General features: G+C 46.8%; 1 protein-coding gene across 1 annotated transcript in view; it reads right to left on the bottom strand.

Moving 5' to 3' along the window:
- Wwtr1 (WW domain containing transcription regulator 1) overlaps positions 1–15,352 on the bottom strand; it is a 123,201-nt gene extending 107,849 nt beyond the window's left edge. The window contains exons 1-2 of the mRNA XM_077795305.1: positions 15,035–15,352; positions 14,188–14,621 (exon numbers count right to left, since the gene is read on the bottom strand). Of these exons, the coding sequence (XP_077651431.1) occupies positions 14,188–14,618 (431 nt within the window). The 5' untranslated portion in view covers positions 14,619–14,621; positions 15,035–15,352. The remainder of the gene's footprint in view (positions 1–14,187; positions 14,622–15,034) is intronic.
- Positions 15,353–17,321: the final 1,969 nt, after the last annotated feature.

Genomic DNA, 17,321 nt, shown 5'->3' with positions numbered 1-17,321 from the left:
ATTACACATAACGGGCCGGGATGCCGCTCAGCAGCCCAGCACTTGCCGCGCATGCGCATCGCCGGTTCAGTGCCCAGCGCTGAATACGTCTACGAATAGAGATGTATTTGGAGTCCCCGGGTAACTCCCTTGGATATCTTAATGTCACCTCAAACTCAGCATGTTATTTCTCTGCCAAACCTCCCACTACTGTCTGTCACACCCTGAGTCACCGGGCCATGCGGCTACCCTGCCAGCAGCATGCAGATCCTCCTGCCCTCTCCTGCTGTCATCTCCACCACCACACCTGGCGGCGCTCACGGATTCCCGGATTCCCGTTTCCAGCACCACTAACACAACTTTCCCGCGCGGCTGGATCGCTGGTGTCTCCTTTCCAGAGGAGCAGATGTTCCCGGCTTGTGAATTCTGAAACTGCAATTCAAATTCCTACCCCCATCGCTCCTAGCCCACGTCAGACGACCCTCAAAACCCTGGCCGGTTTCAGAGCACTGAAGGCATCAACATCTTGAACTCCAAAGCCAAACCCCGTCTCTGGACCTCAGTCACCCCAGCAAGGCTCTGTACCCAGACGCCCAGCGGTACCACACTGTTTTCCAGAGTGTAATCTGTTGCTGTGCTCAAGTTGGCCCTGAAATTATGAAGGTCAACCAGGAACAGGCTGCTGAAGCAGTGGTTCCCTCAATGTCAAAGCAACCAAGGGCTGCCCTTTTCATACGGAGTCGATCCCTGGGAGATGCACAAGCCCCTGGGAGCAGGGGTTGCTTCTGAGGAGTAAGAACAGAGGGAGGAATGTGGTGGCTCTCCTACTGTCACCTCACACTCTTCAGCTCTGTCAGAACTTTTTGATAAGAATATGGATTGAAGCTGGGCATGGTAGCCACACCTATAATCCCAGAAGCTCAGGAGGCTGAGCAGGAGGATCGCAAGTTCAAAGCCAGCCTCAGCAACTCAGCAAGGCTCTTAGCAACTTAGTGAGACCCTGTCTCTAAAAAAATTACAAAATAGGCCTGGGGATGTGGCTCAGTGGTAGAGTGCCCCTGAGTTCAATCGCTGGAACCAAAAAAAAAAAAAGAATAAGGATTAATTTTGTAATAAAAACAGTTTTTTAAAAACAAATCTAAAAAGAAAACCAAGTCAGCAGAAGTTACTTCTGTTCATTTTGTCACATTTAACATTTGCTTCTGTTTTCTGCTTTTTGTTGGGTTACAACTGTGGCCTCAATGTTTGAACACTTACTTAGGCCAAAAAATCATTTTCATAGGCAAATTGAAAAGTCACCACAAAGGAATTTTTTTAGTGAACAATGTGTATTTTTCTCCAGTCACTGTGCTCATCCCGAGTCTGTGGCTGGCAAGGCCTGCAAGGAGATTTGTCACAAAAACTATCACAAACTGCATTTATCTACAGAATTAAGGTGTACCAATGCATATTTTTAAAACAATGGGTTAGCATAGAAGCTAGAGAAACATAAAATATATTATGGTTTCAGATCACAAGCAACATTTGTGCCATAGACTTTGTTTGCACTGGAGACTCATTATTCAACCTCATGGACTGATCATTCTAAAGTTAATAAAAGGTATGACTGATTGATTGATTGATGCATAAGGTAGTTAGAAGGACAAAAAAAATATAGTGATCTGCATGTAAATGGATGAATAGATAACAGTCAGAACCCAGAGGAACAGATTAGTGCTTCCCCAACTGTCTGTGGTGAGACAGAATCTTCATTTCCAATCCAGTATCTTCAAGAGCATGCTGTAGTCCTACTGGGACAGTCTGTGCATGATTCAGACTACACATAGCTCAACACACAAATCTGATAGATCGAAACTACCAAGTTTCGATAGTTTCCCAAGACAACTATCCCAACCTTGTGCTTAGACGTCATAGCAATGTTATTTGCTCTAAAGTTTCTAAACACTCTCAACTTCTGTGTCCGGCTCCGTGTGAGTCATCCAGGCCACACTCTGCTCTCAGCCTGTGGTGCCCCATGCCATCACTCTGCGCTGTGCCCTCAGACCCCTTGCACTGGCTCTTGCCAACCGGTTGGTATATGGGTTGGACTGCGTAACACCCTGTACAAGAAAGACAGGCAGATTGATGGGTTGAATGGTCTGTGACAGCTAGATAATGAATTATGAGTCTTTGTGCAAAGAATATTTCTAGATAAGTCATCAACTATGGTCCTCTCTAAATAGGGAATTCAGAGAAGATCAGAAAATTTCATTTTCCATTTTCCTCCCTCTAGTAGTGTTTTAGTACATATAATTTTAATAACTGAAAAAAGAAAGTCAGAAACAATTTAAGTTGGGTAACATCAATAGGACACCAGTTAAAGAAATGTATAATCTATACAAACAATGGAACCCTATTTAGTCCTTAAAGAAATAACAGCAAATGTTTGTATAAAGAAAAGGAGCCAGGAGCAGTGGTGCATGCCTACAATCCCAGCAACTTGGGAGGCTGAGGCAGGAAGATTGCAAATTTGAGACCAACCTCAGCAATTTACCAAAAAAAAAAAAAAAAAAACAGGGGTAGAGTTCAGAGGTATAGAGCACCCTAAGTTCAATCCCCAGTTCCAGGGAAGAAAGAAAGAAACAGAGGGAGAGAGGGAAGGAAGGAAGGAGCTCTGAGATACACTAAGAGCAAGAAGGAAGGCCCAGCAGAGGGCTAGTGCACCACCACTCACACTTCATCAACAGTGAGCCAAGCATGTTTGTACTCACACAGCTTCTCTGGATAAGACAAGAGGAGACAGGACCAGGGCACCAGGGAGAGGAAACAAAAGTACTCTCATGGTACCTGCTTCTGTACTATTTAAATAGTCTGCTGTTGACATGTACTTATTACCTATTCAAAAAAAAATTTAGTAGTTGAAAGAAGTCACCTGAAAATATACTTTGTGAGTTCAGAAAGCTCATCTCTGAGAGGGAAGCCACTGGTCTCTGATTGAGCATCCTCAGGTGACCAGGCCCAATGGGCCCTGGTGAGATGACTGTGTGTCAGAACCAGTGATATCAGCCTCACAGGAACAGAGAAAACAACTCAAACCACAGCACACTCTGGAACATCCAGACCAGAGCTGTTCACTCACATGCAGAAATAGCAGCTGCAGTGGAGAGGGGCCTGAGTCGGGGCAACCCAGCAGCCCACTGACTGGAAAGCAGAGACCACCCACCAATGTGGAAGTGCACTGCTGGACTGAGCACATGAGCGGGTGAACCTGTGGATGGAGACATGGGAGAGGAGCTACTGTGAGTGCTGTGACTCCCACCCCCTCAGGCTCGCATGCAGCGCTTGGCCCCTAAATGATTAGGAAGACCCCAACACAGGGGACAGTGGTGAGGTCCTATGCTGCAGGGAGGTAAAGCCAGGGCTGCTATATCTCAAATTTAAGGGGTAAGGAAGTTGATATTTATTTACTAACAAAGGTCTGCATACTCACCCTCGGAGCTGCAGGCTTCAGCCCACATCAGACCAGGTTCTGCCCAGCCTCAAAACATAGCCTCAGCATTTCTGGCTCCCTGCTTCTCTCCTGAAAGGCCTGTCCACATCCTTTCCATTCTCGAGACTTCATTTATGTCCACCCACCTTTACAGAGTCTTCTCTGAACATCTACCCTTTGTTCATCTTTCTCTCCATGACATTTAGTATCTGAAGCCCCAATTCTAAAAATTCAGTCCAAGGGGCACAAACATGATGGAATTCCATTCTTGAACACAGCAGAGAAAGTCTTATGTGTATGAAAATGGCTCAAAAGCCGAGCTTGTTAGTGCACGCCTGTAATCTCAGCAGCTCAGGAGGCTGAGGCAGGAGGATCACAAGTTCAAAGCCAGCCTCAGCAATGTACCAAGGTCCTAAGCAACTCATGAAATCCTGTCTCTAAATAAAATATTAAAAGGGGGGGGTGGGGATGTGGCTCAGTGGTTAAGTGTCCCTGGACAATCTCTGATACTAAAAGGAAAAGGAAAATGGCTCAGAGAAAATACGGCAAGATTCCTTCCTTGTTAAACACCACTGTAGCCAGGCACTGGACTCAGGCTATACAATGCAGGCCGGACAAACATCATTCTTGCCTTCGTGGAGGTTCAGTGCAATAAGAAAGGGAAATTAACTGGGCCTCAGGGTGCATGACTACAACCCCAGCCACTGGGGAGGCTAAGACAGGACAATCACAAGTTCAAGGCCAACCAAAAAAGAGAGAGAAATTATCAGACAGTAATGCAGGAGCAGTACAAAGGCTGGGGAGACACAGACCACAGAAACATCTTGACTAGAGTGGGGCTGTGACTCAGGGGAAACCCATAGGAGATGGCCAAGGAGCTGAGGCCTGAAGGCAATGAGGAGTGAACTAAGCAAAGAGCTGGGAAATAATGTTCCAGGCACAGGTAACAGCCTGTGCCAAGCTTCTGGGGCCAGAGGGAGAGTAGCCAGTGGAAGAAACCAACAGATATTCAGTAGGCTACAAGTTTCAGACCTGCAACCACAGTAAGACAGACTGAGGACACGCCTCTAGGAGATTCCAACCCACCAGGCAGGAACCCTCTACCCTGGGTCTAGCAGCACCTGGCTGGAACCAGCCACTTAGCCTGCCTTTGTCTGGGTTCCCTTTCATTCCACGGAGGTGTCAGCTGCTTCAGACTCAGAAACCAGGGGAACCAGCCACACATTCTGCTCAGGAACATACACTTGTGGGCATCTAGAGCAGCACAATGAATTTTAGTTGTAAACTGGCTGAAATAACCAAAGATCTTTTAGATGGCACATGGGAAGGCCATGGGAGAGCAGCCCCATCACCGCTGAACAGAACCTAATGGGCCAACGTGCCGCTGCACCTGCCAGGCACAGTCTGAGAAGGCTATCACCTTCCCTTCCTGCTTATCATCTGCTGTGCCACCACAGAATGTGAAACAAAATCAGCAAGTCCAGGACGGAGGCCAAGGGAATGCACGAGACTCACCATTGGCCACCAACAAATCCTGAGGCGACTCTCAGTTAAAATTTTAGCAATCACTGTGTCCAGTTCATTTCTAAAGAGAACACAGGCCACTCCCAGAGACCATCTCTTTAGTAATAAAATTCCAGACTCCAGATGCTGAAGTTGAGCTAAAAGATTCCCCACACCTCCCCAAATCCACCAATCTCCATTCTCTTTGCCTTCTTCCTGTCTCCTGCGGTTTGTTGTTGTTTTTTGGTTGTTGTTGTTTTGTTTTTGGTACTGAGGATTGAACCCAAGTGCTCTTTCCCGCTGAGCTAAATCCTCGGCCTTTTATTTTTTATTTGGAGACAGAGTCTTGCTAAGTTACCCAGGCTGGTCTAAGACTCAGCCATCCTCCAGCCTCAGCCTCCTGACTAGCTAGAGTTCCAAGAGTACACCACCACCTGGCTACTCTCCCATGCCTTCATAACTGCCCCGAGCACCAAGTTAAACAGAAACATTGTTTGGGGGATTCATGACTAAATTTCTGTATAAAGGCAGAAACTACAACAATCATCCATAGTCTCATAAATGACTGCTATAAGCATATTCCTATATATTCTTCTTTCTCTTTTTCCTCTCTCCTCCTCACACAGAGTTTTAAAAATAAAATCAGGAATATGGCGCTAGCACACTGTCTTGTGATTCCTGGATTTCTTGTCTATCTCCCACTTGTTGGATGTTTAGGGCCACTTCTATCTCCATATTCTAGTCTCTGACACTCAGTAAGTATTAGCAGCTGCTGTATCAAGAAATAAAAATACAACACACACACACAAAGCACACTGAAAAGAAAAATTAACTCGCTTCAAACATGAAAGTCTCTACTGTAAAAACAATAGAGAAGGTCACAAAAGGGTTTTCCAAAGTGTAGCCTGAGGAAATCGTCTGAGTGTGTGTTAACAGATGATAGTGAGAATAAAAATGACCAAATCCAAATAAGCTTGCGAAATATTGACGGAAGCAAAAATAAACCAGTTTTCTAATAGGAGTCTCTGGCCTCTTTAATGCATTTTGTGCATTAAAGGGATAAAGTGCACACACATTGCAAACCTATCAGTCCTGAAGCCCTTTGTTCACAGAGGGTCTGAATGAACTGGGGTTCTGAAGAATATAATGCTCTACCAACATTTTGAATAAAAACATTTACAGGCCCCAGCAGAAAAGCAGATATCTGCCCTCCTAAACCAGGCATGATGGTGCACACCTGGAATCCCAGCTACTTGGAAGGCTAAGGACTGCAGGTTCAAGGTTAGCCTTGGCAACCTAGGAAAGTCCCATCTCGAAAATATAAAGGGCTGGGATATAGTCAGTGATAGAGCTCCCTGCGTTTAATTCTTAGTACAAAAAAAAAAAAAAAACCAGCTTCCCTGCAATAGTAGGCTGATTACTTCAGTCCTCAGTTTTCCAAATCATTCTTTCAAAAAAACTGTGCCTTAGATTAGCTGATTTCACACTTCCTATCACCCTCTTCTGGGTCATGTATTTAATTGAGGCAGGAGGGCAAAAAAGGAGGCTGAGACTGAAATTCCTATATGTCTTAATTTGTTAACAAACTTAGACACAATGCTGCCTCAAACTTAATTTTCAAACAATGTCCGCAAATTATAAAGACAAATTAATAACATTATCTAATCAACCCTGACAACAAATCCAAAGTGCCTGACCTGGACATCAGCTGGTATGCTGAGAGACTCTGTGGTCTCTTCCCACCCCACTGTCATAGCACATTCTTTCTAAAGTGATATGGACTGATTTATGCTGGAAATCTTAATGAGAATTTAAAAATTAACAGGCACCATAGGTGTGCTCCCCATTTCTGGTTTGGGGAGTTTTCTGCATCTCTATCTCACCACCAAGGATAACTCCAAATGGGGTCACTCAGCTCAGAAGCAAGCGCTAATGGTCCTTCCACCACTCCAGTCGTGGGCACCAAGGACACTTCATCCCAGGGCCTGAGTGTGGGCATGTAATGGGCTTGAGACAGCACGGCATGACGGCGGGCACACAGGTTTTGGAAAGGTGGAATTCTAATCCCATCTGTGCTACTCACCTGTTACCTGACCCTGGGACATTTATTTAACCTCACTGGGCTTCAGTTTCCTCAACAGTAGATGAGATAATAATATGTACCTATTGACAGGATCACTGCCACAGCTAAAAGAAAGAATAAATGTAACCTTGTCCCCAGGATTGTGAAAAAAGGTCCTATTCACATGTGATTCTGGGACTCTTTCTCTCTCTCCCATGAACTAACTCAACTTGGGGACAGACCAGGCCACCAACAAATGGCTATTTTCCCCCCTTTCTCAACCCCCCCTTCTCTAACCCCCACACACAAAAAGTTCCAACTAGTAGCCACAAGCCAAATCCCCCAATATAAAAGGCAGATGCTCCTCAGAAGGGGTGGGTGTCTGCCCAAGGCCCTGAGGTGAGGGAGCGACCAGGGTGAGACTCCTGACAGATTTCTTAATAAGAAGACGAACTCTCAATTTAAAGATTGACTATCAGCTGCAGATCCCGTTTGTCTTTCAAAGCCTCAGCTGTAACTAGGAGTCAAAAACAGCCTTACCCTCCTGTTGGTGCTGCTGGACTGCTAGGAGTTGGGTGAGAGGAAAGGGAGGAAGGCAAGAACTAACTTGTACTGAATCTCTAAGTGCCATGTGCTTTTGGCATGCTATCTTATCTAATCTTTCTTTCTTCTTTACTGTTGAAGCCAAGGGAGCTTTGCCACTGCTTACACACCCAACACTTTTACTAGTTTTTTTGAGACAAGGTCTCAATAAGTGGCTGAGCCTGGCCTCAAATTTGGAGATCCTCTTGCCTCAGCCTCCCACGTAACTGGGATTACAGGTATGTGTCATCACACCCAGCTTCATCTGACCTTTCAAACCACCATGAAACAGGTACTTCTATCTTCACGTTATAGACAGGGAAACTAAGACAGCTGGCACTGATTTTGAATGGCAAAAGGCCTTCATGAAAACAGGTACACAATATGTCATTCAAAGGCAAAACACACACAAAAAATGAAACTTTTTAAAGAAAATAAATGTAGAAAAACTTTCAAAGTAATATGGTCAGATAGGAAAAGATCTGAAAATTTTATGTTCCAAAGACCATTCTTAAGAAGTTACTCAAATAAGCCAGAACATGAGGGCATAAACGAACACACACACACCTGAGGAAAGGCAACAGCACCTCTGCCCTACCGCCCTACAGCAGTCCCACCGTGAGGGCCCTGCAGCGGGCCAGCAACCCTCAGTCCACAAGGGCACAGGGACGAGGAATGCAGGAATAAAGCTCAGGGAAAGGAGACTGGAGAGAACAGACGGAACTCAAAGTCCAGAAAATTAATTAAGTCATAATAAGGAAAATAACACATAGGCATATTAAAAGGCAATTTGAAATAAAAATATTATTTAATTAAGTCACGGTCCAAGTATGAAGAAACTAAAAAGTGCGACAAATATAAACAACTGGTGCAGAGAGAGGAGGAAAAGCCCACAGACTGGTGTGGGGGCATCCTCTATGGGTGGTCCCCATTGTCCTGACACCGTACCAGCATGCAGGGCGATGGACCACTTACAGGTCTGTAATTGTACAGAGGCCACCTCTGGGTTCGACCTTAAGAATATTTATGGGTCTGGGGCTGGGGCTCAACCGTAGAGTGTTCACCTAGCACATGCGAGGCCCTGGGTTTGAGCCTCAGCACCACATAAAAGTAAAAAAATAAAATAAGGGTATTGGGTCCAACTACAACTAAAAAAATAAATATTTTTTTTAAAAGAATCCTTTATGAATAGGAAGGTGACCTTTGGGGCAAAGCACAAGTATAAGCAATAAGTTCAGAGTCTTGGAACATTAAGGTGTCATGGCCAAAAAGTGATTGGCAGACTGGTATTGATCAAAACCACTCACTTACAAAGCAGCAAGTCTAGGAAACTATCAAAAGGGACCAAATAGTAACCAAGGTGACCTACCAGACACTTAAACATTTTTTTAATTTTTTATTCTTTTGCAGTAATGGGGATTGAACCTAGGGGTGCTCTGAGCTACATCCCCAGCCCTTTTTAATTTCTTTAATTTTGAGACAGGATCTCACTAAATTGCCTAGGCTGGCCTCAAGTTTGCTGTTCTGTTGCCTCAGTCTCCCTAGTACCTGGGATTATAGGCCTTCACTACCATGCCCAGGAAACTTAAGATAATTTAAATAATAAACTTGAGAGAGGAAGAAGAAAACTAGTTTAAGGAACTACATTCTCTCCTACATAAGAAGCTTAAAGTTGACAAATCAAAAAAAAATGATGATAAACTGGGCGTGGTGGCACAGGCCTATAACCCCAGGGACTCAGGAGGCTGAAGCAAGAGGATCTCCAGTTTGAACTTAGCAATACCCTGTATCAAAATAAAGAATAAAAATGGCTCAGTAGCTCAGTAGTAAAGCACCCTTGCAAAGGTCAATCCCCAGTTAAAAAAAAAAAAAGGAAGAGGAGTAAAAGTATATATCACTAAGGCTTAAGAAGATAACGACCTAAGGCTGGATTGTGACTCAGTGGTAGAGTGCTCACCTAGCATGTGTGTGGCCCTGGGTTTGAACCTCAGCAACACATAAAGATAAATAAAATAAAGGTATTGTGTGTAACTACAACTAAACAAAAAAAAAAAAAAAAGATAATGATCTAAAAATTCAAGACAGAAAAAGTTTTTAAAAAATTTTAAAAGATTCCTCTCTGTGAGCCTTGAAGAAATAAAAGAAAACACTGTTTTTAACAAAAGTCCTTCTGTACAACTGGGTTTACCAAGTGTATAGAGATCCCTTTGACAAAAATAATTCTTTTACCACAAATTTCAGAGAATGCCAAACAATGAAATTATTCCTAAAATTAGGAGTGGCAGTCAAATGTCATAGTTGGACTTTTACAGAAGAACAAGATAAAAATCTTTTTTCTTAAAAGAATTATGTTATTCAAATAAAAGTTTTCTACAATAGGCTGTAAAATAAAAAAGGAAAAATCTACTGAAGCTAGATCACTTTCTTTTTTACAATTCTTTGTTTTCTGGTTTATGTACAAAAGAATATGTACTGCATTATAACCAGAAACTTTTCAAATGTTCAATGTGACCCATGTTCAAAGTCAATGCTTCAAAGCCAGCCTCAGCCACAGCAAGGCGCTAAGCAACTCAGTGAGACCCTGTCTCTAAATAAAACACAAAATAGGGCTGGGGGTGCTGCTCAGTGGTCCAGTGCCCCTGAGTTCAATCCCAGTGCTTCTAGTTGCTCGGCACTTAAGCAGCCAGTAGAGGACAGGAGGCGCAATGCCAGGGTTCTCAGAGGCCACGTGGTTTTCTGCTGTTACCTGAATGCTGCAGAAAAGCCATGGTTGCTCTGGAAAGGGAACCTTCAGGAGGTACCCATCACATACCTGGGAATACCTTACCTGAAAAAGTGACAAAGACTTCTTAAAGTCTCTTAAAGATCAAGGCTGTTTCCCACAAGCCTCTGTGTTCAACCGGGGAAGTGACAAGGGCAAAAGGTGGGGGAGGGGAAAGGAAAACCACTTCAGGGTCCTCCAATAAAAGCATATGCCTTTCCAGAAGGTCTTCAACCCTCCCGGGCCCCAGCTTTCTAATCAAAAACCAAAACAAATAGCAAAAAAAAAAAAAAAAAAAAAAATTTGATCCTTGTCAATTCTAAAATCCTTACACTCTTCAACTCCCAACAGAGGCAAGGCTAGGGCTCTTCTGCTAGCCCATTTCACACAGGCTGGGCCAAGTAAAGACCAGATTGACACCACCATTTTCAAGCTCCTACTTTTTTTTAGTGCCAGGAATTGAGCCCAGGGGTGCTTAACCACTGGGCTGCATCCCCAGCCCTTTTGATTTTAATATGTTTATTATTTTATTTTGAGATAGGGTCTGGGTAAGTTGCGTAGGAGATCACTAAATTGGTGAGGCTGGCCTAGAACTTTCAACCCTCCTTCCATCCTCCTGCACCAGCCTTTGGAGGTGCTGGGGTCACAGCCATGCACCAGGCACGGCTCAAACTCCTTAATCTCCCCAAATGCATTGCCTTTTGAGGCTGAATGACATTTAACTTTTACCTTATTCAAACTTTAAATAAAGCTCTGAAGGAAAGAGCTTTTGACAGATGGTTTATTCTGAAAGATAATAGTCACAATGACTTAATTTCTTAAAGCCTCTTCACCAGTAAACCAGAACACTTTTCAGGATGGCATTAGATGAGGCCAGCCTACTTCTGGTGGGTTGTTTTGTGTTTGTTTTCTTCCAGCTGTCTGGTCTTGACTGTCTATTCAAAGTGAAAGGAAGATGCCCTCTGCTGTGGGTAGGGGGATGGGCAGAAAAGGATCACAGCAACTTCTGCCAAAATTTCCATTTTTGCCCTAAATCACAAACAGTCCTGGGTTTCACTAATCATTCAAAATACATGTATAAAAGGAATTGTTGCTGTTGTTGTTGTTTAGGGGGGTCTTTTGTTTTTTAAATCTAGCTTTCCACAGATATGAAGGCAGACCGAGCTCTTTCTTTTTCTTTTCTTGTCTTTTTTTTTTTTTTTTGGTGCTAGAGATTGACTCCAGGGATGCTTCACCACTGAGCTACATTCCCAGGCTTTTTTGTAATTTTTGTATTGAGATAGAATCTTACTAAATTTCCCAGGTTGGCCTTGAACTTGCATTAATCCTGCCTCAGCCTCCCAAGTCACTAGGATCACAGGTGTGTGCTACTGCCCCCAGCCCCAGCTCATATTTCAGATTTTCAGCAATCACATTTACACTGATCACATACCACATAAGTATGTATTCATACACAGTTTAAAAACTGTCTAAGCCAGGCATGGTGGTGCATGTCTGTAATCCCAGCAGCTTGGGAGGCTGAGGCAGGAGGATCAAGAGGTCAAAGCCAGACTCAGAAATTTAGGGAGGTGCTAAGCAACTCAGTGAGACCCTGTCTCTAAATAAAATACAAAAACAGGGCTGAGGATGTGGCTCAGTGGTTGAGTGTACCTGAGTTCAATCCCCTGTATCAAAAAAAAAAAAAAATTGAGTCCAGAAAGTTTAAATTATTAAATTATTGTAAATTACTGAATCTATATTTAAGTGCATTTTTTTTGGGGGGGGTGATGCTGGGGATTGAACCCAGGGCCTTGTGCATTGGAGGGAAGCACTGTACCAACTGAGCTATAGCCCCAGCCCTTTATTTATTATTAAGTCCATTTTGATAAATCACCATAAAATAGGTAAAACTGCATTTACCTAAGTGAACTTAATACATGATGCTAACTATTTTGGATCTGTATGCAGTAAAGAAACTAATGTCATCCTTTGGAACGATATCACTTTCAGAAAAATGTCATATTATCATATCATATACTTGACTTCCACCAGTCACTTGGAAATCAAAGTGCTGGGCACATGTCTACACTACAACTCAGTGACCCAGAGAAGATAGGCTGTCAAACAAATGACCATTAGGTCTCTTTCAGGGTCTCAGTATTATGCCAACCCCAGAAACCCAAAAGAAAAAAAAAAAAAAAAAAACGACTCTTACATAAAGATGCCAACAATTGGCTGGACACAGTGCACACGCCTGTAATCCTTGCAGCTCAGGAGGCTGAGGCAGGAGGTTGTGAATTCAAAGCCAGCCTTGGTAAAAACGAACCACTAAGCAACTCAGTGAAACCCTGTCTCTAAATAAAATACAAAACAGAGGTGGGAATGTGACTCAGTGGCCCAGTGCTCCTGAGTTCAATCTCCCGTACCACTCCCCCCCCCACCACAAAAAAAATGATGCCAACAGCTTGGGGACAAGGAGAGACTAAGAACTGGTCATCTCTGGGCATATGTTCCTAAGGACTTCTCACACCCAGTACCAGATACTAGTGGCCAAAAAAGAGCTGGACTAAGTTTTCAAAATAGCACACAAGGTGTTAATATCTCAAACTTTTCAACACAGTTTTTGAAATAAAGTCTACTCCACCAAAGAAATATGGGCTTTAAAATGAACTCTGAGGCAAGTTCTTAGGCATCTCTCTCACTGAGCCAATGCCAGCCAGGGCAGGCAGTCCTACACCAAGCAAACCATCAGGCTCAGCTCCCAGCCAGGCCTGAACAGCCTAACCCTGCAGCCTCCTAGGCATACTTCCAGTCCCAGCAGGGTTTCTGATTAGCAAAGTAATAATTTTAGGGTACCCCAGGTGAACCGATCTCCTCTAGTGTTTGAGAATGCATTTTCTTCTACAATTCAATTTGAAAATTCAAATCTACTGTAAAAGTCATTACATCAAAAAGTTCAAACAGCTGGGTGCAAGTGGCACATGCCTATAATCCCAGCAACTGGGGAGGCTGAGGCAGGAGGATCCAAGTTCCAGGCCAGCCTCAGCATTAAGTGAGGCCCTAAGCAACCTAGCAAGACCCTGTTTCAAAATAAAACATAAAAAGAGCTGGGGATGTAGTTCAAATCCTAGTTAAAAAAAAAAAAAAAAAGCTAGAATAATTAAGGGAAGCAGGGTAACAAGGGAGACTCCCAACTGGACAGTATTTTAGGTAACCAAGTGTGACATAATAAAACTCCTGACCCAATTTCCACACGATTGTGTTCCAGCCCACAGCATACTGACATCACTGTGCTCTGTGGTCATTACGTCACCCGGTTGGGAGCAGTGCGGCCTAGCAGGCCCTGTTCACTTTTCCAGCTTGCTTCTACCAGGAGACTAGAGGCTGCCCATCCTCTACCAGGACTGCTTCTCCCAACTCTTCCCTCTATATCTTGGTGTCACATCCCTATGGACCCGGCTGTGGGCTGGCTATCTGATCTAGAGCCCTCAGTGAAGACACAAGGGCTAAGGGCCTATGTCACCTACAGGTTTTATGGGAATCCCCCCCAAAAAAAACTTCTTTTCTCCGAAGTGTGAGAGTTTCTAAGTCCTGAATCTGTTGGGTCTTCCAGGTCCATGAACGAACTTCACAGACTTTGCTGTTTCTGATCCCTTATAAGCCCATCTCCCAGATACTCGCCCCCTACTCCTTTCAGCTTTCCAAGTCTTGAAAGGAAAGCACTTACAGTCCCTCCTTGCCACCACCCCCCCACCCCCCCCACCCCGCCGCCGGCACACACAAGCACACGCACACACTCGCGCGCTTGCCAGGCACCGCGACAGTGGCCCCCTTGGCTCCAGGCTGACTTACTTGAGGAAGTACGGCTGCCCAGTGGCGGTGAAGGCCATCTCCCAGCCTGGGGGCAGCGGCAGCTCGTCTGTCACGTCGTAGGACTGCTGGCGGAGGTGCGCGTGCTGCTGCGCGGAGCTGGCCGCAGCGCCCGCACCGGTGCCCAGCTGCAGGGATGCGGGAGAGGAATGCGAGCGGACGTGCTGCGCGCCGCCGGCCAGCCGCGGCCCGGGGTGGCCGCCCGACGAGTCTGTACTGGACTGCCGCGAGTGCGAGCCAGAGTCGGGCTCCTTGAAGAAGGACTCAGGCAGGATCTTCTTCCGCCACGAGCTGGGCTTGGGGTTCATGACAGAGTTAAAGAGGGCCTCGAGGTCCGTGTCGAGGTCCTGCGTGACGTGGATCACTTGCTGCCCGGGCGGCGGGAGCGGTGGGGGCGCCGAGGACGGATTCATCTTCTGCAAGAGGAAGGCAGATCAGATTAGCCTTTAGTTCAAGTTGGAGGGAGGAGTTGGGATGGGGAGGGAATAGGGAGAAGAGAAATAGAGGACACAGTTAGGTGTCCATACAGGGATCCCGGACACCAGCGGCAAGCCCAGCCGGATGGGGGAGGGGTCCCTCCTGACCTCCAGAATTATGCAACTTTCCTGAAGCCAAGAAGTTGCCGGGAGGAGGAGGAGCGGGGAGGTGGGGAGCAGCTGCACTGAGTCGCTGCTGAACTGAGGTGGCAAAGGACCGGTCGTAGCTTTCCAGGGAAGGAGGCCCCCCGAACAAGTCAATCGGGCCAAGTCCAAGGAGTCGCTTCTCCGGAAACCAGAGGACACGGCGCCCTGGAGTAGTGCGGGCGAGCGGGCGCGCCAGCGGGCACTACCTGGGCGCGCAGCGAAGCCGAACCCGAACGCGCGGCGGCGGCCGTCCCGCCGGAGCTGGCCGTCGGCCCGAGTCGCCGGGGTGCGTCCGGAGCTGGCGGAGGTGGAGCCCCGCCCCCGCTGGCAAATCTCGACTGGACTTGGTGCCCGGCCGCCGAGGGACTTGCGCGCTCACATCCCCCGAGCCGGCCTCAGGCGCTCGCGCGTGGCGACAAGGAGGCGCAGAAGCAGCAGACGGCGCAGCCACAGCAGCTCCCGAACTGTCCCATAAACAAAGTTTGAAGCAAACTCCCACCCCCAGGAAAGAGGCGGGCCCGAAAGTTGAGCTGTTGAATTATGCATGATCTCCAAGTCCAGAGCCGCCAGTCCCGTTGGCCCCTCCTCTTCCTCCTCCTCCTCCCACCCGGGCTCCAGAAAACCCTGGGCGTGATGGGTACTTTACAGGGTAAGAGGAGCCGGGTGCCCCCCTCCCACCCACTCCTCCCGGCGGCGCGGACCTCTCCCGCGGAGCCTTGGGTCTGCATTCCTTTGCGTTTACCACGGACTTGGGGCGGGATCAAAGGGAAAGTGGCCCGAGCCTGTTTAATCAAGGGCTTGTGGACCGAAACCAAGCCTGAGGTGGCGGAGGGCACGCGGGTGAGGGGCCGAGGACGAGAAAGGGTCGGTCCTGGGCGCTGCGCCTTCCCTCCAGCAGGGCGCGGAGCCTCAGGCACCGGGAGGGCTGCACTGACCCGCAGTTCTGGCAGAGGTCAGGCCAGACTGCGCCCGGCGCGGGGAGACACCGAGAAGGCCAGCCTTTCTTCGGGAGGCTGCTTAGCTCTTGTGACCATATTTGGTCTGGTGAGAAGGCATCTTGGCTGCTTGGCCTTCAATTGTCTGCTAGAGCGCAGACGGTGCCCAGAAAGTGCCTCTGTTGCCGGAGGCGCAGCTTCGCCCACGGGTGGGTTGTAAACAACCTTCAAATCATTCACCAATCCTTCATTTCCTCCACGGGGTGAAGGGCCAGAAGGGGTAAAGAAGAAACCGGATCAAAGCTGGGTGCTGGAAGGGGACAGCAGTTGCGCCCCCCTCCCCCCCCCCCCCGCGACATCCGCGCGGGTAGTGGGAGGATTGGAATGTCCCTGACGCCCTCCAGGGAGCCTGCAGCCAGGATGGAACACAGGCAGGTGGCTGGGAGTAGAGAGGGTGCGCCAGTGACCCGGAAAAAGCCACCCACCCTCCCACTGCCTGGATAAGGGCAAGGGGAAGACCCCCGCCTCGGGGAGGAGGTCTGGCCTGGAGAGACAGCTGCGGGGAAGTGGGAGGTGGCCTCGCCCTCCGCAGCAGCTCAATTCCTTCCCTCCCTCGTCCCTTTTCCCTTACCCGAAAAGAAGAGATGGCTGCAAGGTAAGTTAGGCTCCCGGAGGCCCCCACCCTTCCCACTGACCTAAATAGAGGTTTATTAAAGAAGCCAAGGGGGCGATATATGTTCCGCCCTTTGCTCAGCACTGGGCCACCTACACACCGCTTGTTAAATAGAATAAAATTTTATTAAGTTCAGGCATTGTGCCTCATCGCTTTTATAAGGGTGAAACATAGTCAAAATTAAAATCTCAGAGTTGAAGAAGAAAAGTCTAAGAAAAGACAAGTCCATTTTCTTCTCTTTTTTTTTTTCTTTTTTTCTCCCCCCACCCTTTGGTACAGGGATTGAACCTGGGGACACAACACTGAGCCACATCCCCAGCCCTTTCTATTTTTTATTTTGAGACAGGATGTTGCTGCTAAGTTTCTCAGGGTCTCCCCAAGTTGCTGAGGCTATTCTAGAACTTGCCATCCTCCTGCCTCAGCCTCTGAAGTCACTGGAATTACAGGTGTGTGCCATTGTGCTGGGCTGAATGGCTGCATCCTATCCCAAATTGAGATCCGAAGTAGCTGTACATGGAAGTGCTCTTGTTCCATTCCCCACAGACTGGGGAAAAGCAGGGCTGCTTTAGAGGAAGACATGGGCTTGGATGAACTTCAAGATAAGTGAAACTTGGGTTGGTCCAGAAGCCCCTGAAACTTCATGTTTCCCGTGCCCACAGGACTGGCAGAGGGGAAGGGAGAACCACTATAGTCACTTGTGAGTAGAGTCTTTTTGAACTATCTTCAGAGGACACAGCAGTAGCAACATGAGGAAATGAGCTATGGAACTGGAGGCCAGCCATGACTAGGACCAGATGGTCACTAATTCAGAAGCTGTGGGACTGATTTGATGGTGAAAGGATGGAAACTTGAGACCTTGCCTGCCCTAGGAAGGCCTTCACTGCA

The sequence above is a fragment of the Urocitellus parryii genome, chromosome 2 (assembly GCF_045843805.1).
Source record: "Urocitellus parryii isolate mUroPar1 chromosome 2, mUroPar1.hap1, whole genome shotgun sequence".
NCBI classification, from domain to species: domain Eukaryota; kingdom Metazoa; phylum Chordata; class Mammalia; order Rodentia; family Sciuridae; genus Urocitellus; species Urocitellus parryii.
Note: the sequence above shows the minus strand (reverse complement) of the source record. Positions and strands in the feature narration are given on the sequence as shown.